This window comes from Piliocolobus tephrosceles, chromosome 7 (assembly GCF_002776525.5).
Source record: "Piliocolobus tephrosceles isolate RC106 chromosome 7, ASM277652v3, whole genome shotgun sequence".
Lineage (NCBI taxonomy): Eukaryota > Metazoa > Chordata > Mammalia > Primates > Cercopithecidae > Piliocolobus > Piliocolobus tephrosceles.
Window position 1 is genome coordinate 7,649,936 of NC_045440.1, and position 24,005 is coordinate 7,673,940.

A 24,005-nucleotide genomic window follows, 5' to 3' on the forward strand; every position below is an offset into this window, starting at 1 on the left:
TATTTATGGATATATAGATTTATGGTCTGGGGTGTGCTCAAAAATAAACTCGATTGGGAAGAAAGTGTTAAGGATCTAGGAAAAATAGCTGTGATAATTATTACAGCTGAGTAATGGGTATGTGTAGGTTCAATACACTTTTATCTGTAATTTTGTGTACGTTTGAAATAAATTCTCCCCACTAAAATAATTTTTACAAAAGCAACCTTTGGCAAGAAATGGCACTTTGAAGCAGTAGATTTTTCTACCAATTATAATGGCTAAAAGCACTTTCTCATCACCTCTAGCATAATTTCCTAATATCTGGCACAACATGAATGGTGTTGTTTGTGAACATATCAAAATATTAGGTTAAGGGCATCATCTCTGAGTGACACATAACTCTGTTGCTGTCTGCATAGAACTGTGAGTGATTTTCTAGGTCTGTTTAATGGAATAAACAAGGTGACTATTGGTGAGGTTAGTAAATGCTGGTGAAGGTCAATCTCTTAGAAGAAATCTAAGCTTTTTAGAGGGGGACATAAGTGAGAGGTGCACATGTAGGTACTGAAACCATACAGTATGCCAGGCTGTTCACTGGTGGTAGCACGTCCCTCTCCTTGGTGTGATCCCTACCACGAACCTCGGGCCACATCAACATGAGGCAGCTAAGGGGTAATGGATCTCTTGAGCGCCTTCTTAGACAGCATTCCCTGCTCTGCACACCTAGAGGTTTGCTCTGTCCCTGCTCAGTGGTGATCAGACACAGGGGGAAAAAAAATCGTTCCTTCAATTTTGGGGGAGCATGAGAAGAAGGCATCAGTGCATTCATTTATCTACACAAAGGAATGGCTGAGTCAGGGATGGTGGATCCAAGGGGCTCCATGTGCTCAACGTATTTTCTCATCTCAGATTTAACCATATGGGTCCTCATTCTCTACCTACCTGATGGAGACATGATTTTGGGGAATGGAAGGACTGGAAACCTTCAGGATGATCACATTGTCTCCTTGTAAGTAGTTACCTTTGCAAACGGGAAGGTTCTTTTGGATGAGAGGAGAATCACAGCCTTAGGGTAGAGGACATGGGGAAACACCTGCAGCCCTTTGACCATAGCTTTCTCTCCTGTGGACTTTTTGAAACATTATTAGGTATCCATTCCTCTGTTTTTCTGTTTTCTTGTTTTGTTTTGTTTTACTTTGAATTGGCAAATAATAATTCTGTACATTTGGGGGGTACAATGGGATGTTTTGATACATGTCTCAATACATGGAATAAACAAGGTGCCTTGTTTTACAGTATGCTGTAGAATGATGTAATCATGCTCGTTAGGATATCTGTCACCTGAAGTAATTATGTCTTTGTGGTGAGAACTTTTAAAATCCTCTGAGCTTTGGTGGAAGTGATAGGGACTTAGGAGAGGAGGCACATTTCATCTTTAAACACTTCCCTAGTAGCCCCCACCACTTCCTCTAAGTCGAGTTCACCATCTTTCCACACTAAGATCCGCTAATGACATGAAGGTTGTCATGAAGTCTTACTGTCCCGGTACCTTCTGGACATTGTCAAGGCCCACTTCGATTCCTCTTGGGCAGGTTCCACAGTCTGTCTTGCTGGTGATACATATTGCCTCTGTGTTCAAGTACTTGAAAGGTATTTTCTCTACTGGCGGATTTTATATTCCTCTTTTAACATACAGAGAGCTGTGCCTAAGAACTGACTGAGGACAACTGAGCCCAAGGCAAGTGAGTGGTGGCAGACCTCGATTGGCAAAGTCTCACTCCAAAGCCCACCATCAGGCAGCATCTGCCCTGCATGAGCCCTGTGCCAAGAGGTGAAAACCTTCCTGTAGCAAGCCCTCAGTCATGAAGAAGGCAGGGAAGAGTGCGCCTTACTAACCTGCAGTCTTTTTAAGATGCCGTTGCTTATTGCTTGGCAGTAAATCTTGTCATGAATGAGTTAGTCAAATATTCCACAAGTGGATTTTCTGAAAGTTGTCCGCTTTAGTTCTAAACCTTTGTTTCCCTGGTTGACATGCTCAGATCACATGGAGAATTATGGCCAGACTTTGGATTAGAGGTTTGGCTGGCTGGTTTGGCGGGGCTCCCCACAGAGGACACTGGCGTCACTGTCTACCACCTCGGCTCTACTGATATTTGAACAGCACTCATTTGCATGATTTTGTGATTATTGCTTTAAAATGCAGTAGGTGATAGATTGAAAACCACTTGGATGCAAGTATCCCTGACTTAGCCCACGAATCTGCTTCAATAAAAGAACTAATGTTAGAAGTATTAAGGGGACATTATCAGGCAGCATGCCAAATAAACATCATATTTGAGATTTAAGATGTATTAATGGTTCAGCTCCATAACTAAAGGCAGATCATGCACACCATTTTAACTTGCACCATTTGCAAGATTACAAGAGCATATTTCTATTTTCTCCTTCTGTTTCAACTCTGCTCCCTGCACCACTGCTCCAGGCTGATGGTCTCTTCCATGGATACCTTTTGTCTGTGGTTAATGTACAAGTCAGTCACACCACTGAAAGGCCCTTGGAACGTGGGCAAACTTATATTTATATTTATTTTGAAAGAAAAGTGCTGTTTTATTATTTTACTTATTATTTGCTACTCTGTGATGATAAACCTAACACAGAATTTACCATCTTAACCATATTTAGTTGTTGTATTAGTCTGTTTTCACACTGCTGATTAAGACATACCCAAGACTGGGTAATTTATAAAGGAAAGAGGTTTCGCAGACTCACAGTTTCACGTGGCTGGGAGGCCTCACAGTCACGTCGGAAGATGAAGGAAGAGCAAAGGGATGTCTTACGTAGTGGTGGCGGCAAAGAGACAATAAGAACCAAGAGAAAGGGGTTTCCGCTTATAAAACCTTCAGATCTCATGAGACTTATTCACTACCGTGAGGACAGTGTGGGGGAACCTGCCCCCAGGTTTCAGTTATCTCCCACCAGGACCCTTCCATAACACATGGGAATTATGGGAGCTACAATAACACATGGGAATTATGGGAGCTGCAATTCAAAATGAGATTTGGGTGGGGACACAGCCAAAGCCTATCAGATGTACAGTTCGGGGGCATTGAATACAGTCACAGTGTTCTGTGGCCACCACCACCATCCACTTCCAGAACTCCTTTCATCTCACAAAACTGAAAGTCTGTTCCCATTAAACTCTCATTACCCATGCCCCTGCCTCCCAGCTGCTCTATGAATCTGACTACTCTAAGCATCTCATATCAATGAAATCATACAGTATTTGTCCTTTTGTGACATGCGTATTTACCTGGCACGATGCCCTAAGGCTCGCTCGTCTATAGCATGCGTCTGGGTTTCCTTCCTTTTTAAGACTAAATTATAATTTATTGTACGGTCAGATCACATTATCTTTATTCATTCATGTGTTTATGGACACTCTTTCTGCCCCTCCTTGGTTATTGTAAATAATGCTGTTTTAAACTTGAGTGTAAAAATATATATTTGAATCCCAGCTTCCAGTGTTTCAGATGTGTACCCAAAAGTGGAATCACTCGATCATGTGGTCATTTTATTGTTATTTTTTGGGCAACTTCAATACTGTTTTTCACAACAGCTTCCTCATTTTGCATTCACACCAACAGTACACGAGAACTCTAGTTTCTTACTCTTTATTAATTTTTAATGCACGCATTGATCACCCTCATGTTAGAATGTTAGACAGAAAAAGCCCATCTGAGCTGAGGTATCCACATGGTACCCAGGAGGGGCTGCCAGGTCTCTGGCATCCTGTTGATATATATATATGAACTGCAGTGCTGCAGTTCAAGTGGGAGGCTCTGCAGATGAGCTGATTGCTTCAAAGGTATACGTATGTAGACTTACTTTCCAGAGGTTAGCTTTCCACTTGTGATAATTGTCAAAAGCAACTATGAAAATAAGCACAGTTAAAAATTTAAAATTCACATCACTCGAAGTGAGCTAAGTATGGTTTTAAAATGAAACACCTTTTAGCCATGTTTAATATCATAAATAATAATTGGTATTATGGGATAATAAGTTGGGTAACATTACATGTTATTATTTTTATATATAGAGAAAAAAGGATAGCTACCATTAGTGACTAAGAGAAAATAAATGCAAATATTGAGGATTTGTGTTCACAGTGTTTACTGATGGTGTGTGCGTTCATAAATGTAATTCTTCAGAGCTTAGTCATTAATGGTTCGGTTATCTGTATATGCTGCTAAACAGAGACTTTCTAAGGTTTTGTAACAAGGCATGAAATCTGTCTCCGGGCAGGGAGACATTGCTTGACAGTGATGCAAACTGATTATTCAAACATTAGATATTTGCACAACTGATTTACAACAGAGGGCACACTAAGGAATAAGGCTCAAGAAAGAGAAACAGATGGGCAAGTTCCCTCTGGTATTTAAGAGCCCGTAGGTAAGTATACATACTTACCTACCACTCAAAAACCACTCAAAAACCAGAACCACAGACTGATGTCACCCTTATGATGTAACATTAAAAAGGACTAATTTGCCTACACTCCTAACACAGGGAACCTCACATGAATATCCAGATTTCCTACTTCTCCTGAAAACGTGAAGATTCGGAAACACTCGATCCAAATTATGCAAGAAAATAAAGGTGTTCAAAGTTGGCCTGTCATCTCTAGTTTAAAGCATGCCATCAGGCCCTACCCATTCAGAACCTGCTGACCCCTGTCCTTGTCACCAATCTCATTCCATCCTTTCTAATCATAGAGACCTATATTACAGCCTGAAAGATGGTGGTGTATTAGTTCAATTGCTACAAATAAATTACCCTCATCATCATGGGCCTAATCAACAGAGGTGTCTGAGCTCACATATTCTTTAAGGGAGACCAGGTGCAGCCTTGCTGGGCTGTTCTTTCCCAGCCTCTCATGGGTTCACAGTCAGTGCTGGCTGGGACTGCAGGCAATGGAGGCTGAGTTCCAAGAGTTCATTTGTGTGGAGATTGGCAGGATGCTTTGGTGCCTGCGTGGCTGTTGGCAGGGGACCTCAGGTCCTTACTAGGTGGCCTTCCCAGTGGCTGCTTAAGTACCCTCATGGCATAGCTGTTGACTTCCTGAGAGCTGCACAATTCTTCAAGAGAGAAAGAGCCAGCAGGAACTTGCAATGCCTTTTAGGACCTGGTCTCCGCAGTCACACACAATTACTTCCACTGTTTTTTCTCTTCATTGCTCACAAGTCACTAAGTCTGGCCCACTATCAAAGAGAGAAGGAGTAGGCTCCATCTTTTCAAGGGCGTGTTTAATACTGGTAAGTGTATTTTTATCCACTGCAAGTGGAATATGTGGGTTGAGCTACTGAGTCAAAGTCCTTGAAAGACTCCTAGATCAATGGTTTTCAGGTGTTCCTAAGCCCTTCCACTCTTCCCTCACTAACAACACAGCAGTGGGTATGTTACCCCCTGCCTGCTCTCCCATTGCAGTGGTGGCCGCCTCTGCCACGTCTGAGGCCGGGTCCTTCCCTGCTCACTCCATCCTGTCGCTTGAACATCACTCCTTCCCTGAAACTTTCTCTCTCCTAAGCCATCAGCCTTCCTCTCTCCTTGACCGTTTCTACTTAATACAAGCAGCACCTGAGAGGAACACTAACACACAGAGACACACACATACCTTCATATCACCCACAAAATCAGCACCAATATTTCCCCCTTTGCACCACAGTCACCTTCAGCTATGGTCCCAAATCTCTGCTTCCTTTTAAAAAGTGAAAATGTTCAAGTGATGTCTATCCTGGTCATCCAGGCTCTTTCTTATTGTTTCCCTGTTCATTCAGGGGTATCTTTGTTCCCCGCCTCCCCGCCCCCCGCCCCGTGACATGGCCCTGGACCTGCCAAACTCTTTGGTCACCCCTCAACCCATACCTTGAGGGCCTTTCCAGCAACACCAATCTCTTTTCACTTGCATTTCCTTCAACTGACCTCCTTGCCTTCAGGACACAACGCCTTCCTTTTGTCCCTCTCCTATCTAGCTACTGTCTCTGTCTCCTTTGCTGAAAACTCACCTTCCTAACCACTATGCTGAGGGTCCTTAACTTCCTGCCTCACTCCTCCACTAGTCTGGAGAGGTTAATGGGCCTCTTCCCAGAATAACATTTGTAACTGTATAAAATATTAGGATATCAAACGAAGCTGGTTGCATTGAAATAGTCATCAACATATTTTAAAAAGAACTTGTACATAGTGGCGTGTCTGCTTCTTTACCATGGCGGGTCTAATAGCGACAATAGTCTGAATTTTTAAATTACAGCTTTTGGTATCTGCCATCACTGTTAATGTGATAAGAAAATACCTGCAATTTCTGCTGATGGCAAAGAACTGCTAATACTGTGATGGCTTTTTGCTCACGCTTATAACAGAAGAAAATACTAATTTTCACTTAGAAGGCAGTGTAAATAAAAATGCATTTTTTTCCTATTTAATGTCATAGACTCCCTGAATTCTCGTGATTGAGCCCAGGGTAAATGTCCTTCCAGCATACGGGGAGCAGCCCAGAGGTCAGTTCTCATTCCCCGTCCCTAATTCCTCTCCCAGCCCGGAGAAGGGGTGCTCAGATCCTTCAGGATAAGGACCCTTTTACAAACTGTTGAAAATTCCAAACATCTTCATTTCTTAAAGATTATATAGCTACCTATACTTAATATATTCAGAATTACGTTGAGAGAAAATTTTAAATGTTTATCACTTCACTTAAAAGACAATACTCCTTTAAAAATAAATTGTGTATTTTATAAAAATAACTAGATTTGACCAAACAAAAACCAAAATAAAAGTAGTAAAAGAGGTAGCATTGTTTTCTATTTTTGCAAAACTTTTTAACTTTTTAACATGTGGCGTGGTGAAAGAAGGTGCTTTCTCATGTCTGCTTTCATATTTAACGTGCTGTTATTCTGGTTGAAATCAATGAACAAAATCTGAGTTTATACAGGTAGATAGTTGAAAAAGAGAGGCGTATTTTAATATCCCTCTTAAATAATAGTGGATAATTTTTTTCTTTCACACAACATTAAACTTAACAAATGGCTAGTTCTTAAAAGTTAGCTGCAAAGTGGAATCTGGTTCCATGTAAGCAAACTTTTTGCACTTTATTATAGTAAAATGTGTTGGTCTCTTTTGCATTTTGAATGAGTTTTTCACTAATCCATGTTTTGGTAGCAGTTTGTATGGGTCATTTTAAAATCATGGGTTCACTTTATGCATCTCTTTCAAATGTTAGTGTCTATATCTAAAAATAAGTTAGATATGGTCCAATAACTAAAAAAGCACGTGTTAATATCACCCTGCTCTTAGCAAAAAAAAAGTCTTTAAGTATTGGGAAGTTACGAAGACAGATACAACTTGTCTAAAATTCTAATATTTTCTTGAAAACTCAGATGTCATCATTGGCCAAAAAATACTATCTAATAATTGTTTAGGTAACAGTATCAACAATATTTGACTGTTCGTTTTTAAGTAAATACGGCTAAATGCCCAACTCTGAATTTCTGAATATCTAAAGAGGAGACGCAGGATCCTAAGGTAGCTCGCAATGATCTGTGCTCTTGGATAATGCACCCTCCTTGAGTGAATATGATGTGTTCTCCATCCTATGATTAGCTGATGGCTCAATTGACTTTAAGAAAGGGAGATGGTTCTCAGTGGCCCTGACCTAATCAAATGAGCCCTTACAGGGGGCTTTTCCTGAGCAGAGGTTTTGAGTGTGAGAGTGATTCGAATTGGGAGAGACCCCACTGCACTGTCGATGGATGGGTCACAAGGCAGGGAAGGGCGCGTGGCCACGAGCTTCCCCGAGCGCCCCAAGTGGCCCCTCCATTAGCCGGCAAGAAGTGGGAACCTCAGTCCTAGAACCATGGAATTGGACTTCACCAATAACCGGATTGAACATCAAAAAGGATTCTTCCCTAGGACTCTAAGAGAAGAAAGCAGCTGCACTAGTTCCTTGAGTGTTAGACCCAGGTCAGAGGGCCCGGCTGAGCTTCACCTGCAGAATTGGGAAATGATAAAATGCTGTTTTACGCTCTTAAGTTGGTAGTAATTTATGTGGCAATGAAAACTGGCGCACACACAATAGTTTGCTGGTCTCTCCAGTAAAAATGATGTTCCATGAAAAAGCAGCTCGTTCATCCCTGAAATCAGAGAATCTCGCACGGATTTATCCTCAAGACCAGCGCCATCCCTTGGTACCCAGCAGAAGTGCAGGTGCATTCTGCTAACGATCGGCATTAATGCTAATATTAGAAAACCTAACAACCAGAGTTTTCGCTTGTGATCTAGAATCCAGAAAAAGTGATCCTGGGGCAATTTACTGAACACTGTGCCATGGTATACACATTTCATGCCTGGACTGAACAGTTTTACTAATGGGGACTTTTCCCACTAGGATCCTTTTAAAGGTGAGTTATTAATGGCAATATTTTGGAGATATTGACAAGAGGTAAGAAGGGTTATAGATCAGAGAAAAGTTCAAAGGCAAGAGAGCCACTGCTCTTCAGGAGAGAATGGTTTCAGATCTGAGGTTGGAGCAAATACTTTTTTTTTTTTTTTTTTTTTTTTTTGAGACGGAGTCTCACTCTGTCCCCCTGGCTGGAGTGCAGTGGCACGATCTCGGCTCACTGCAAGCTCCACCTCCCGGGTTCCCGCCATTCTCCTGCCTCAGCCTCCCGAGTGGCTGGGACTACAGGCGCCTGCAACCGCGCCCGGCTAATTTTTTGTATTTTTAGTAGAGACGGGGTTTCACCCTGGTCTCGATCTCCTGACCTTGTGATCCGCCCGCCTCGGCCTCCTAAAGTGCTGGGATTACAGGCAGGCAAATACTTTTTAATATTTAATCAAGATTAGGAGTTTAATCAATATGTTGACTTCTTAGCTACTGTGCTTTCAAATTCCTAAAGTGACCCTCAACACCATCTTAGATTTTGTGAAAGCTCAAGGCTATTATATCTATGTATTTATTTACTTAAGATGGAGTCTCACTCTGTCGCCAAGGCTGGAGTGCAATGTTGTGATCTCGACTCACTACAACCTCTGTCTCCCGGGTCAAGCAATTCTCCTGCCTCAGCCTCCCAAGTAGCTGGGACTACAGGTGTCTGCCACCATGCTCAGCTAATTTTTGCATCGTTAGTCTCAAATTCCTGGCCTCAAGTGATCCACCTGCCTCGGCCTCCCAAAGTGCAGGCATGAGCCACTGTGCCTGGCCCTTTCCTTATGCTTCTGACACATCTCTACTTGTACAATCTGTGCCAACTCCACCCATTGTGTACTGGCTTGTGGGGGATTTGGGGACAGCAGGAGATGAGGGATGAGGACGGTGTTGGGTGCACCTGTGGCATGTAGATGCGTCAGTACTCCCCATTGTGGACAGTGCGTTACTAAACAGGGCTCTTCATTCTCTGCTGTTTTCTTCATACAGCACCTCTCAGAAAACTCCCTGTAATTACTCAAAAATGGCTTATAATGATGGTTGATCATTCAGAGAGAAATTGTATTATCCTCATGTAAAGAAGTTACAATGCTCTTCCTTTATTTTTCTCCACATTAATTTTGATTTAACATGTCATTTAATGAAATTAACGAAGCTCTTCCAAAAGCATGAGAGGAAAACAGCAAAATAAAGGTATTTGCAAAATAAGAATAATTAAGGTAGGAGTGGGAAAGGAGAAAACAAGTTTGAACCTGAAATATCATTGGAATTTAATAATTTAAAAATCCTAAGAATATGTTTCTCTTTGTGCTATGCTCTAGAATGCTGTAAGTTACCTTGTTATCCTAGTGGCTGATTTTACACTAATGGAGTCAGTCCCATATGCACTGTTTGCTCTTTTGTGGTGTATTCCTGAGGAATCATCTCATAGGATTGATCCTAAAAAGCTGGGCTAGAGATGTTGATGAATCAGTTTCATCTACCGTCGCTACTAAAAATCCATAGCCACACACATGAGTATGTGTTGACGTCTTAGCTACTGTGTGCCTTACACACCTGAGTATGTGACCACTCATCTCAGGTCCTTGAGGGGGAATTGCTGCTTATAAACGGGGGGAAAAACTGAGTGGATTTAGAAGTTTCACAAATAAAATTGCCTTCATTTGAAAATCATGCAGAGGCTAGAGGAAAAAAAATGGTGTTTCAGGACAACCTGATCCTCCCGTTATTCAAAAGTCACAACTGTTAGATGTTCACATCTCCTGAAGCTGTTTTGAATAGTGTCAGCAACTGAAAGCTCTACAACTTTGCTCTGTGAAATGAGTCTCCCAGGGCTTAGTGTACGTGCCTGGAACTAGGTATCGCTCAAGCTTCCCCGTGGGTCGTGGAAGAGAAATGTGCTGGTGTTTGTGTGTGTGCGTGTGTGTGTGCGTGTGTGTCTGTGTAAGAATAAGACTTTGACAACCAATACTGTGAGCTTTCTCCTACTGTGAAGTGTCACCCCTGTTGGAGAAAGTTAGCCCCCAGTGTTAGAGACAGTGAAAGGTCTATGGCAGCAGAGAGGAAGTGGTTAGTGTTGAATGTGTTGTTCACAGATCTGAAAAGACACATGTATTCTATTAAAGTGCTTAAAGGAAATAGTTTACAGTGAGGTTGTTGTGCGTGGACAGCTTTTATTATTCCCCATAGATAGAAAAGGCAGAAGCAGTACCAGGAGTTGCCAAAGTCATGTTCCAGTAGCTTCTCCTCTCTCTCCCCTTTCTTTTTTCTTCTGTAAGCTCTATTGATTGATTAAATGGTAAGATGTGCCAATTTCTCCATTGCAAGTGAAGATGACATGGCGTGTTTCCAATTCCATGAACATCTTACTCAGGGAGTGGGCAGGTTCATCCCCAGCTTCCGGTGTGTGGTGAAGTTTAAGGGGAAAAGCTGAATAAAGAGTTGCACTAACATTCCATGTTGAATGTAAACAAGACGTGGGAAGTTCTTTGTTTTCTGAAAAGCATTTTCCATGCACTTTGTGTAACTACGTGGGCTAGATATTGCACTAGGTGCTTCTATTTGCCGTGTCATGTAATCTTCACAACAGCCCTGAGGGGCAGGTGGTGATCATCTTTATTAAACACATGAGGAATCTGGGATTCAGAGGCATTTTTAACCTGCCAAGGTGACATCTCTAATGAGTTCCAGAACAATGATTAAGTCTTTCTTACAACGAACTTCAGAATCCCCACTGTGCATGAGATTTTTCCTATTAAAGATCCAAAAACTGGACACACGTAGAACTGGAAATGCTTTCCACACAGGAGGAATGGAAAGCAGCCAGTATATGTTTGTACGTAGTATGTGGCTGATACGGGGGCTACAGTGTGTTCTCTGTAAATGACACCCCTGCCGTTCCCCGAACTCATCTGACCACCCTGCTCAGAGAGCACTTTCCTCTGTGCATAGAGCATCTTCTTCGTTCATCACCACACTCTTGCAGGTGTGTTATTGCCCTTACACGTCAGAAGGAGTCACTGAAGTTAATTTTCCCAAAGTCTGCGTTGTCATGAATGGTCCAGGGAAAATGGGAACTCTGTTCTGAATTAAATTCCACCTACTTTTCTTGAGATTCTGCACTATCTGCCTAGAAAAATAATGAGAAATTAGACTTTTAGGGTCGTTAAAATAATTCAAGCCCTTCCTTTAACAGATGAAAAAAATCCAAGGCTGTGGCTCAGGATTTCAGAACATCTCAGGGGTGAGGTTGGAGCTCTGGGCTTCTAGGGCAGTGGCCTTTTTGCTGAAACTGGGAATTTTGTAAAAAAGTTGTTTACCTTGCAAGGTGAAATGGCTTTTGATAATCCCAGTAGGAAAATTTGGGAAAGTATAGTGGCAAAGACTTTAATGCAATGAAGTATAGAAAAGAAGAATGAGTTAATAGAAAAGGACACAAAATCTTTCTTGGAATTTGTGAATTGTCTCAGATACCTGTTTACCACCCCAGGAGGGTTTTCTACATCTCAATACATAGAGTGCAGGAAGAATATTGTTGTTGAGCACATTGTCTCACCCCTTGTTCTTCCTCCTCCTTTGCCCTCTCTTATCTTCTGGGTCTTTCTATTCTCCCTCTATTTGGAGGGAAAGGGTTTAAAATGTCTCCGATGGTGTAAACCAACAGATCATTACAAGACTAAGTAGAATAATCTTTAAATCCCAACTGGTGCCAAGTTAGATCCTGAATGTACTTACGTCTGAAAACTTAAATCACAGGAAAATACATTTTTTAAATGGGATCCCTGATTTGGTAAGGAAACGTGAGATGAATAGTTAATTGCCTTTCTTCCAGTAAAGCATCTTATGCTAATTACCCTTTACATTAGTAAAGAGTTGAGGCATCAAAGATTTGTGGACATTCTCACACTAACCCTCCATACTACCTTGAGACAATGATTCATATAATAATATAACTTCATATATGAGACATTTATCTTCTAATTTAGTGGTGCTATTAAGCGACATTAAATTAAAAGATTCTGATAACCAATCAGGAGCATCAACAATACAAATGGTTCACATTGTCAAGTATAGTAAGTAAGTACCTGTGTCTTTCCTGGTGCAAAAGATGACTGATAACATTAGGCTTTCGGAGGATGATTTCCCTGACCAAGGAAAGGACACTGACTGATTTAAGAGTAGAAATAAAATTTGATAATCTGGTCCCTAAAACTTGGTTGTCAGTTTTTCTCAAAGGTCCCTATTCAAGGACATCAAAAATCTAATTTAAAAAAAATGCAGGAATGCCTGAATATCTGTAAGCTGACAATGGGAGCTGCAGTCAAAATAACCTTGTAAAGACAACAACTATTTCCAGACTTTTAAAAAAGAGAGCTACTGTACTAACAACTAGCTGCTCATAAAGTAATGGACAGGCCATGAGCCAATAATAGATTTATCCCAAAGAATGATCCAATAAAGCATTATTTTAAATGCAAATAAAAATAAGATAACATTTTCAACTACCAAATTACTGAACATTTTCTTTTATGTACCAAAACAATGTGGGCAAAGAGGCTTCAGTTAAGATATTCTTATTTACACCAGATGAAATAAACTGGTACTATAGTTCTAGAAATCAGTTTGGCCTAGCAGATTAACAGCCTTGACTAAAAAATTCTATTTCTAGCAAATTATTCTTGAAAACTGACCAGAATTTGATAGGTGATTGGTGTAATGTACAATTGCATTAAGTGAGAAAAACTAATTTCTAATGATAAGGGAATTTAATACATTATGAATAATCTATTAAAATATCTTAGGAAAAACTGTTCAAAGAGGTCATAAAGGCAGAATAATCAAATGTTAACAACTTTATTCTATCAATATTATATGAGTGTCTCCACCTATCAACTTATATATACAATGCACATAGCATTAATAATAAATGCATAAACATCCTAACAGTGGTTGTTTATGGTGATGGATTTACAGTTACTTTCTTCTTCCTGATTATTTAAAAATTTTCCTAAATATTCTGCAATAACCTGTGAGCCTAATCTTTCATGGTCATGTGACAAAGACCCTGTTTTCAGGGGAACTAAGGAGAAAGTCCAACAATATCTTCATGAATATTTCACTCTAACGATAAATGATAAATAAAAGCATTTCATGGAAAAGAAAACCAAAATTAATACTGTGTGACTCAGTGTATGTCTTTTCTTATAATGGGACTAGTATTAATAGGTGTTTAATCATATTTAAACAACTAACAAGTTCATTAAAATACTTCTGAGAAAAATGTTTACAGCGTTGATTAATCAAAATCTGAATTTAATAAAGTTAGCATAATAGGAAGGTATGTTTACTAATATGATTTTGAAATGTAATAATTATCAATGAAAAGAAAATGTAATAATTATCGATGGAAATAAAAATTTTCAGTGTCGGGTGTGGTTAAAGTGAGGAGTATAATTTCTGAAGCAGACTGTTGAGTTACGGTATAGCCAGCAGGTTCTAGTATCAAACTTCACCAGAGCAAACCCCTGCTTCTACCACTTCAAGATTTGTGATCGCTATTAAATTATTTAGGTTCTTTGTACCTCCATGTTTTATTTTTTTGTAAACGATTGTCACAATGGCATAAATCTTATAACATTTTGGTGGAATTAAATAGGATGTACTCAAACATTTTAGTACCATATACAAAATATTTTTAAATATTGTTACTCTTCTTGATAATTCCAATGATGATAATGTTTTGCTAGATGACTGCCGTACTTCCACTGGATGTGACTTACATGGAAAGATGAATCATATTGTCAAGAGGTGTTTGAACCAGAGCAACTCCATCTTGAGTAGGGACTGGGTAAAGTAAGGCTGAGACCTGCTGGGCTGGATTCCCAGGAGGTTACGGAATTCTTAGTCACAGGATGAGAGAGGAGGTCGGCACAAGATACAGGCCTTAAAGACCTTGCTGATGAAGCAGGTTGCAGTAAAGAAGCCAGCCCAAATCTACCGAAACCAAGATGGTGACGAGAGTGACGCTGGCCGTCCTCACGGCTGCACTCACCTCAGCGCAATGACAGTTTACAAATGCCATGGCAGCATCACAAAGTTACCAATATGGTCTTAAAAGGGGAGGCGTGAATAATCCACCCTTTGTTTAGCATATCGTCAAGAAATAACCATAAAAATGGCAACCAGCGACCCTCAGGACTGTTCTGTCTATGGAGTAGCCGTTCTTTTATTCCTCTATTTTCTTAAAAAACTTGCTTTCACTTTAGTCTGTGGACTCACCCTGAATTCTTTTTCGCGTGAGATCCAAGAACCCTCTCCTGGGGTCTGGATCAGCACCCCTTTCCAGCAACAATATATGCTAAAGTACCATAGGCAACACCCATCCCTGTGAGCAAGGAGTGGCCAGTGAATTAGAAGGAGTACAAACAGGGTGAAGTTCTGGAAGCAAAGGGCAGAAAGTGATTTCAGGAGAAAGTGACTGTTTCAGAGTGAACAGGAGGATGGACATTCGACCAAACGATTTAGCAACAGAGAAATTACAGCTGATGAGATTTAAGAGAGAATGGGAAGAGATGCAAAGAGAACCGTTCATCTGAGAGGTTTCCTTCCTCGTGTCCACAGGGAGTATGGGCTGCAGCAGCTGCAGAGGAATGTGGAGAGAAAGATTCCCGTCTGTCTGCAGGCCATGCGCCTTTTAAAACGTTATTTGCAGGCTGGGCACAGTGGCTCATGCCTGTAATTCCAGCACTTTGGGAGGCCAAGGCGGGTGGATCACTTGAGGTCAGGAGTTCGAGACCAGCCTGGCCAACATGGTGAAACCCCGTCTCTACTAAAAATACAAAAATTAGCTGGGCATGGTGGCGGGCGTCTGTAATCCCAGCTACTCGGGAGGCTGAGGCAGGAGAATAACTTGAACCCAGGAGATGGAGGTTGCAGTGAGCCCAGATTGTGCCACTGCGCTCCATCCTGGATGACAGAGTGAGATTCTGTCTCAAAATAAATAAATAAATAAATAAAAATAAAAATAAAATAATAATAATTGCTTGCTTTGTCTTAGTTTATAAAGACGGGAAATGGAACAACACATTTTTATAATTGGGTTAGTCATGCAGAAAAGAAAAAATGAACATGCAGAAGAGGAAAAAAATGACAGAACCACATTTTCAAGGTGATGAACCTTAGGACAGACACGGAGGCTCAGGTTTTAGACTGCAAAATGGTTCCATCCTTCAGGAAAACAGCCACGGTAGGGACATAGCTCCTACTGATGTTTACAGTGTGTCAGCGCAAATCACACATTAACAATAATTAGCAGAGAATAGGAAATTGGCTCAGCGCTTACTTAGAAATTTAATGGATCTTAGATTGTTTAACTAGAGAGGTACTTTGATGAAAAATTGGCAAAAAAAAAAAAAATTAAACGTGTGTTTAAAATATAAGGTGATCTGAATTTTGATGACTCTTCCTCAGTGTAAAACACAATAAAATCTAATGGAGAAGTGTTAAAATTTGGAGGGGAAGGGGATTATGTAATTGTATTTATTAATGAATAAATTAAACATTTTGAAAGCAATTCTAAATTCTAATATTTGAAAATAATTTATTATAATGTAAATGCTCCTAGAAAAAACAGAATCCTAGAGTAAGTTAAACAATGTAAACGACTGAAATTTCTCCAGGTGTATTGTGTTCAAAACACGTTTCACTTAAAAACAAAAATTGATAAAGCTGTGAGATAATTCAAGAAAAGTTTAATTTTCATTTTGCAATCATAAACTAAACCAAAAATGTTCCAAATAACCAATGAACCATTAAAAATATTATTTTTGTTGTTGTTATTTTGAGAAACTAAAGGGTCTCACTTGTCGCCCAGGCTGGAATGCAGTGGCACCATCTCAGCTCACTGCAACCTCTGCCTACTGGGTTCAAGCAATTCTCATTCCTCAACCTCCCGAGTAGCTGGGACTACAGTCGCATTCCACCATGCCTGGCTGGGGCTAATTTGTGTGTGTGTGTGTGTGTGTGTGTGTGTGATTGGGGGGGCGGGTAGAGATGGGGTTTTGCCATGTTGGCCAGGCTGCTCTTGAACTCCTGACTTCAGGCGATCCCCTGCCTCAGCCTCCCAAAGTGCTGGGATTACACATGTGAACCCCCATGCCTGTCAAAAAACTCTAAATATACTGTTTTCTCAAATGTAAGTTAATAAATATAATGAAATTGGAAATTCCATTTGCTCTGATACTATAAAAAGAAAAGGTAGGTGTAAAAGAATTAGTAGCTTATGCAGTGTGATTGCTTACTTCTCAAATTTAATAGAAATCTATTGATTAAATAATTGTAAGACAAATTAAATGAGAACAATAGTATATCTGACGGTGGGAGCTCAATAGATTCATTTATATATTATATATGGAGCTTATTATATATGTATATAATATGTAATATGTTATTAAATTTATAAATATGTATAGGCCGGGTGCGGTGGCTCACGCCTGTAATCCCAGCACTTTGGGAGGCCGAGATGGGCAGATCACGAGGTCAGGAGATTGAGACCATCCTGGCTAACACGGTGAAGCCCCGCTCTACTAAAAAAATACAAAAAATTAGCCGGGTGAGGTGGCAGCGCCTATGGTCCCAGCTACTCGGGAGGCTGAAGCAGGAGAATGGTGTAAACCCGGGAGGCGGAGCTTGTAGTGAGCTGAGATCCGGCCACTGCATTCCAGCCTGGGCGACAGAGCAAGACTCCATCTCAAAAAATAATGATAATAAAATAAAATAAATTAATATGTATAAACTTATATGTTATATACTTATATTTTACACATTTATATATACACAATTATATACATATGTGTGTATGTGTATATCTATCTGTCTTTCTGCATAGTGAGCCCTTGCAATTCTAAGGATTTACAAGGATTTCAGTATTATTGCTACCAGTGGTAGTAAATATTCTTTTGGTGCTTAAATAAAATTATAGGTACTTAAATAAAACTTGTTGCCTAGAAGAGGCATTGATAAAATTACAGTAAACCTGTGAGTTAATGAAAAGTCCAAGACACAAGATTCATATTTTTCACCCATTTCTTCCAAACCCCGAATTCTTCAAATTTGGAAGTAGCTGGTCTCTAAACACAAAACAATTTCCTCTATGATTTGTGAGGATTTGCAGTGGCATCTCTCCTCATATTCAGTATGTTACATTTGTTTGAAAGAATTCTGCATCTTATTCATTTGTTTGGGGTTATCTGAGCTCACCTTTATAGCTAAAGCTTCTTTTAGACACTGAGTCATATTATCAAATGCAGGATGGTACAGGTGTATTAAGAGCAGAAGATAGGACTTGGTTTCCTAAGAGAGGTCTCGGAAGTTCAGTGGATCTTGAGGAAGGTGGACGTCTGGCTGTGGGGGATGGGGCAGCAGGATGACAAGGAGGGGTAGGGAGCAGGCTGAGCTTTCCAAGGGGCTACAAAGGACGCTCCAGCTAGAGAGGACAGAGAAGGAAGTGGTGTCAGGTGGAAATAGCTGTATTCACTTCTTACATTATTGTCACTTTAAAAACAATAATAAGAATCCACTGTCATTCCAATATAGTATCGGTTTCCTCACATTTTCCAACAACCTACAGAAAGTGTGTTTTAACTAACCACTGAGAGATTATAGTGAAGGCAACTGATGTGGAAGAAAAAAGAAAAAACAAACTAAAGTGAATGAAACAACAAAATTAATGTGTCCCTTAGGTATATTTATTGTTGTGTTTTTCGATTTTTCAGCCCTTAAACTAAAAATACTTTCCCCAGAATTTACCTTCCTAAATGTTGCTATCAGAAAAGAGATTCATCATATCTATTTCAAGTTTTTGTTTGCAGTTTTGGGGAATTTTTTTTTAACCTCACATCCTTCTTGGTTTGCGATGAGAAAACCTAAAGGCAACTCTCAGCAACTTTGAAGCACACAATACATTGTTATTAACTAGAGTCACCATGATGTACCAGGGATCTCTTGGACTTATTTCTTCTATCAAACTGAAATTGTCCATCTTTTGACCAACATCTCCTCAGTTCCCCCAGCCCTTGCCCCCGGAGACAACAATCTATTTGAAATTGTTGAATCTGAATTACTAAGGAATCACCTTAGCCAAGAGAGACCAGGGAATGTGAGACTAACTTTGGCGTGTATTGCAGTTATCTTCCACACAATAAAACAAAACAAAAACTCATATGAAAACTAGATAACTGTACTGACAAAATAAAGCTAAAAGGGCCAAGCTCAGCTCCAAAGATTGTGATTTAGCAGGTCTGAGATTAGACACAGAAACTATCTTTTTTTTATCAATCACAAAATATTTTTATCATTCATTCCAAGATCTGAGAATGAGCGACTCAATAGATTAATTCAGGGGAAAGAACAGACTATTGCAGAGATTTCCCATAGGTGACTTATCTTTCTCCTGCATTCCTGAAGCTCTAGTTTCTTACTCTCTTTCTGTCTCTCTTATTTCTTTGCAAATGAAAATCTGTCTGCTCAGCTCTGAGGGGAGCTGGAGGGAGGAGGGGGAGGAGGAAGGGTATAGAAGGAAGAAAAGAGGACGTGTCGGGAGAAGTGTCCAGATGCCTGGTGGACCCAGGACCCACAAGTCACCTTCCCTTTTTGTGCAACATTGCCAAGATTAGCGGAGCTGTCCAATAAGAGAACGTAGTAACTTGAAACAAATTGTAACTCAGGGGAGCAGATAATTTACAGCAGTATAACAGCATCTTATTGAAAAATAATAAATAAATACATATATTCCCTGGTGGAGATGTAGCTTTACAAAGCATCAAAACACTCATTTGCAAAAATAGGAAATTTATTAGCTCATTCAACTCTTAGATAGGTCCTGTCTATTCACATACTGTGATTGTCCCCAAGAGACTATTCAGATTTTCTGTTGAGATTCTGAGTGAACGGAGCTCTATTTGTCTTATCTGTTTAGGGTGGGTGACATTTGCTTTGAGTTCTATGCTCTTTATTATTTCCCATTGATTCTCTTGTTTGTTATTTATTGTGCATTCATCTCCTCTCTCCTGAGTAACTTCAAGATAAAGTTATTTCAGCACAAGAAAGTGAGGACGATGCATTTGCCATTTTGGATGAAAACATAATCCTTGGGAGAGCTTGCAGGTGACATCTGAGTGTGCCACCAAGATAACTGCAGAAGCAGAAGCAGATTCCCCATCTCATGTTCCCTTTCCTGTGTTATTTGTCACCACAACATGGAGATGAGGATGAGAAAACACATGAAGAGGCAGAAGAGAAGAGAAGGAAGATGCCGGGCGCCATGGTTGCACCACAGCACGTCCCTCTCTGAGAGTTCCTTAGTGCAGGATGTTCGTGACCCAGCGCCCTTTGGATGGCGTTGGCCCTGGGCTGGACATTGTGAGCCTGGAAGAGGTGACGGTCTGTCTCTGGGCTTTCTCTGAAAGGGACTGAGGATGGGCAGCAACCCTCTGGCCAGCCCTTCCTTGGAGGGAGATCTGGGTGGCCCACCTCCTTGTCTTCCACAAGTGTCAACGCCAGGATTCCTGTGGTCCAGTCATGGCTCTGATGACAACAGTTTATTTGAACCATGTAACCACATTGGACTTATTTCTTCACTCCTATGCCACACTGTTGGGAAGAGCTCCTCAGCGTTTATATATTCCTTCCAGTCTCTCACTTCTCCTTCTTACCCTTGTAAAATGCCCAGGAAAACTACTTGTCTTCATCTTTTGGGGAAAATATTGCTATAGGAAATATAGCAAATCTTTGCCATAGAAAAATATCTTAGACTTGGCAGTTTATGCATAATAGAAATGTGTTTCTCACCACTCTCGAGACTGGGAAGTACAAGGTCAAGGCTTGATACAGAAGCACAGCTGGCAGCATTGCGTCTAGTTCTCACCTTCTTCCTTCTAGGCAGACCAGCTCCTGCAGCCCCTGCCCTCCTGTCTCCATGCCCCCCCAGCCAGTAGCCCATGTGGAAGGGTTTGGAGTTTGGGACTGGAAGATCTGAGTTCAAATTCTGCATAGTCTTGCCTGTGCACCTGTGAGCCTTGCTTCCTGATATGAGCAGGCGGCATCACAATTCCTATCTCAGATGGCTGTTAGAAGGATGGAGGATGCTTCCTGAAGTGAAAAATACTGTACAATGTTGCTGCAAAGAAGATTACACATGGGATCAGGAACTCTGAGAGGTCCAGCCTGAGAGACATGGTCCCCAGGTGCATAGGAATACATAGGGGCTGAGCAGAGGGAGACCAGAGAGGAAGCAAGTGCTTAGTGACATCAGTGAGGGAAGACAGTCCCAAAGGACAACTGTCCACCTAAACCCAGCCCTCCAAATGTCAGTAATTTGAAAAGAGTAACAGTCACTGCCACACACAGTCAGTTATTGAGTCAGCTGGGCTCAGGACACCAGACTAAAGACGGTGCATTGATCATTTCCAGCCTTATACAGTCTTGGCATCCTGGCATCGTATTTAGTCAGAGTTCTCCAGAGAAACAAAGCCAGTTGGTCATGTGTATGTGTGTGTGCCTGTGTGTGGGTGTAGATATATTTATTTATACAGTTGACTCTTGAACAACATGGGTTTAAACTGCATGGATCCACTTACCTTCAGATTCTGTTCAATGAATATACTGAAGCATTTTTTTTTGAAATTTGTAACAATTAAAAAAAAACTAGCAGACAACCCTTATAGCCTAAAAACAAAACAAAACAAAATCCGAAAAAGGTGTGTCATGAATGCATAAAATATACGTAGATACGAGTCTATGTGTTAAGTAACTGTTTATGTTATCGGTAAGGCATCTGGTCAACAGTAGGCTCTTTTCAGTTAGGTTTTTGGGGGAGTCAAAAGATATACTCAGGTTTCCAGCTGTGTGTGGTGGTGGGGTGGTGGTCAGTGGTCAGTGCCCCAACCCTTGTATGCTTCAGGGGTCCCCTGTATATACTTGATATTAATCTCCTTATACGCAGGTGTGTACACACACACGCGCACACATTTACTATAAGGAACTGACTCACATGATTATGGAGTTGACAAGACCGAAGACATGCAAGGGGTGAGTCAGCAAGCTGGAGACCAGGAAAGCTAGTGTTTTAGCTCCAGTCGGAAGGCAGAAAAAAAAATGCTGTCCAATTTAAATCCCACCAGGCAGGAGGAAGTCTAGCCTCCTCTGGGGCAGGTCAGCCTTTTGTTCTATTTGGGTCTTCAGCTGATTGGACCGGACCCACCCACACTGGGGAGAGCAGTCTGCTTTCCTCAGTCGGCTGATTCAAATGTTAATATCATCTGCAACATTTTCACAGACACACCCAGAATCTCGTGTGGTCCAATGTCTGAGCACCTTGTGGTGCAGTCAGGTTCACACAGAAAACTGACCCTCACACCTATTTACACATAGAATCACAGGCTCAGAGGCAAGTCACTCACCCAGGTCATGGCGCCACCATGCTGTAAGCAAAGATTTGCAGCCGATCTGCCTGCTGGCGGCTGCTGTAGGTCCAGTCTCATGGGGACCTCAGAAATGTTTCCACTGGGCATTTAGTAAAGCCAAGTGTGGGATTGCTTAGACTATCATAATATTTTATATTTTATAATCACAGGATGGATCCCCCATTTTTTTCCATAAATGACAAAAAAACTTCTTAAAATGTTTAATGCAGGACTTAGTACATCAAGAAATATATTTAACGCTTAGAATTATGATGCTAGAAACCAGGATCCTATGTGCCTTTTGCACAGCCTGGAGAGTGTCTGGAGGGACTGGCGGCGTCTAGCAATTTATCTACGGCACGTAGAGCATGCCTTTCCTCTACTTGCTTCCCATCCATACAGATTCGCTAAACTTTAAGTGACTAAATGAATACATGAATACATGAATGAGCAACTGGCCTTTTTATCTAAACTTTTTCATGAGTATAGCAAATTTAGAGAACTCTGTAATCACAGTGCATACATCAAGTGAGTGATCTGCCTGAACGCTTTGGGGAATGATAATGATTTGTGGAATCTGCCCCTCCTCCTGGTCAATAGGATTGGATGTGTAAAGTCAATGGCAGCACGTATTATTTTTAGCTTCTCACACGGGATCTTGTCAGATGTGACCTTGCTGCTTGATAGCCTCTCATTAATTATTTACAAGCTCTTGGAAGTCATTGGCTTGGTATCATTTACCGCTTAGAACATTTCCCATTTTCAAGGGTTGATAGAAAGCAGTTCTGACCGGAAATGCTGTGTGGATACAACATTGTTTTATGGTCTCCAAGTCTTACCTACTAATAGCCCGGTTTTGTTTCTTCCAGTGAAAAAGGCGATTGAGTTGAAGTCAAGAGGAGTCAAGATGCTGCCCAGCAAGGACGGAAGCCATAAAAACTCTGTCCGTGAGTCCCTCTCCTTTCTATATGAGGATTGATGCGCCGGTAAAGGGGGAGCGGAGGAGAGAATGGAGCAGTTAAGGAGAAGCGTTCCCACCCACCGCCTTCTCCACATTGTCTCTTCCTTCTTTTCTACATCTGAGAATATTTTCTGGGAGAAAGAACATGTCACTAACTTCACTTTGTTAGGGAGGAATGTCCTTCTGCTTCTAACTCCTAACCATGTCTCACATCTGCCGTGATCACTGTCTGAGACTGGACCTTCCAGATGGCTCTCTTAAGTAAATGTGACACAGTCAGGCATTTTTATAGCAGTCTCTCTCCGTCCTAGCACACCCCACACACACCAGACCAGACCGATCTCTGGGAAGGAGAAGTCTGTTCTTGTCTTTTGTCTATTAAAATGTTGCTGATGATTCACTGCCTGGAGAGTGAAGTAACTTTTGGGCGATATCTGCGTCCTTCCAAAGAGAAAAGAAGATCTGCAGACATATCTTGCTGATGATTTTTGCATATGCCCAGCATCTGGTAGACACCAGATCAATAGCTGTGGGAGGAATGAAGGTGTCTGCCACACTTGCTTTTTGGTGCCTTGTCCTCCATGCCCCTCATCATCACTCAGCCATAGGAACCCCTGGCCATGCCTGGACTGGGTCATGGTGCTTCTCTGCCACAAGGGCCCTTTGTCCTTTAACTGAAAGCTGACAACCTGTGTGCTTGTTGGAGACTGACCGTGCAGACCCTTCTTTCTCTGCAGGTGCAGTCAACTCTCCCCTGGTTTTGCTCCCCCCATGCCCTTACACATGTCATAACAGTTACTGGGTACCAGCTTCACTGAGGGCTTGCTTTTCTTACAAACAGGAGGTGATTACCCTCTACTGAGATACCAAGTGGGCTGACTTCCCGCAGCGGCCTTTTTCTGCTCACGCTGTTTCTGGGACTTTCTAACCATTGGGTTGTTTTCTATGCTTCCCTGGCAATCTTTTCATGTGATGTTTCTAGCCTAGTTCCGTGGGTGCACCTGTTTTCACGTGATGTTTCTAGCCTAGCTCCGTGGGTGCACCTATTTTCACGTGATGTTTCTAGCCTAGCTCTGTGAGTGCACCTGTTTTCCTGTGATGTTTCTATGCTTGCTCCGTGGGTGCA

At 41.2% G+C, this 24,005-nt stretch overlaps 1 protein-coding gene across 1 annotated transcript in view; it reads left to right on the top strand.

Annotated features, from left to right (window-relative positions):
- CSMD1 (CUB and Sushi multiple domains 1) overlaps nt 1-24,005 on the top strand; it is a 2,063,566-nt gene that overhangs the window by 1,265,624 nt on the left and 773,937 nt on the right. Inside the window, exon 7 of the mRNA XM_026453909.1 lies at nt 22,788-22,865. Within this exon, the coding sequence (XP_026309694.1) occupies nt 22,788-22,865 (78 nt within the window). The remainder of the gene's footprint in view (nt 1-22,787; nt 22,866-24,005) is intronic.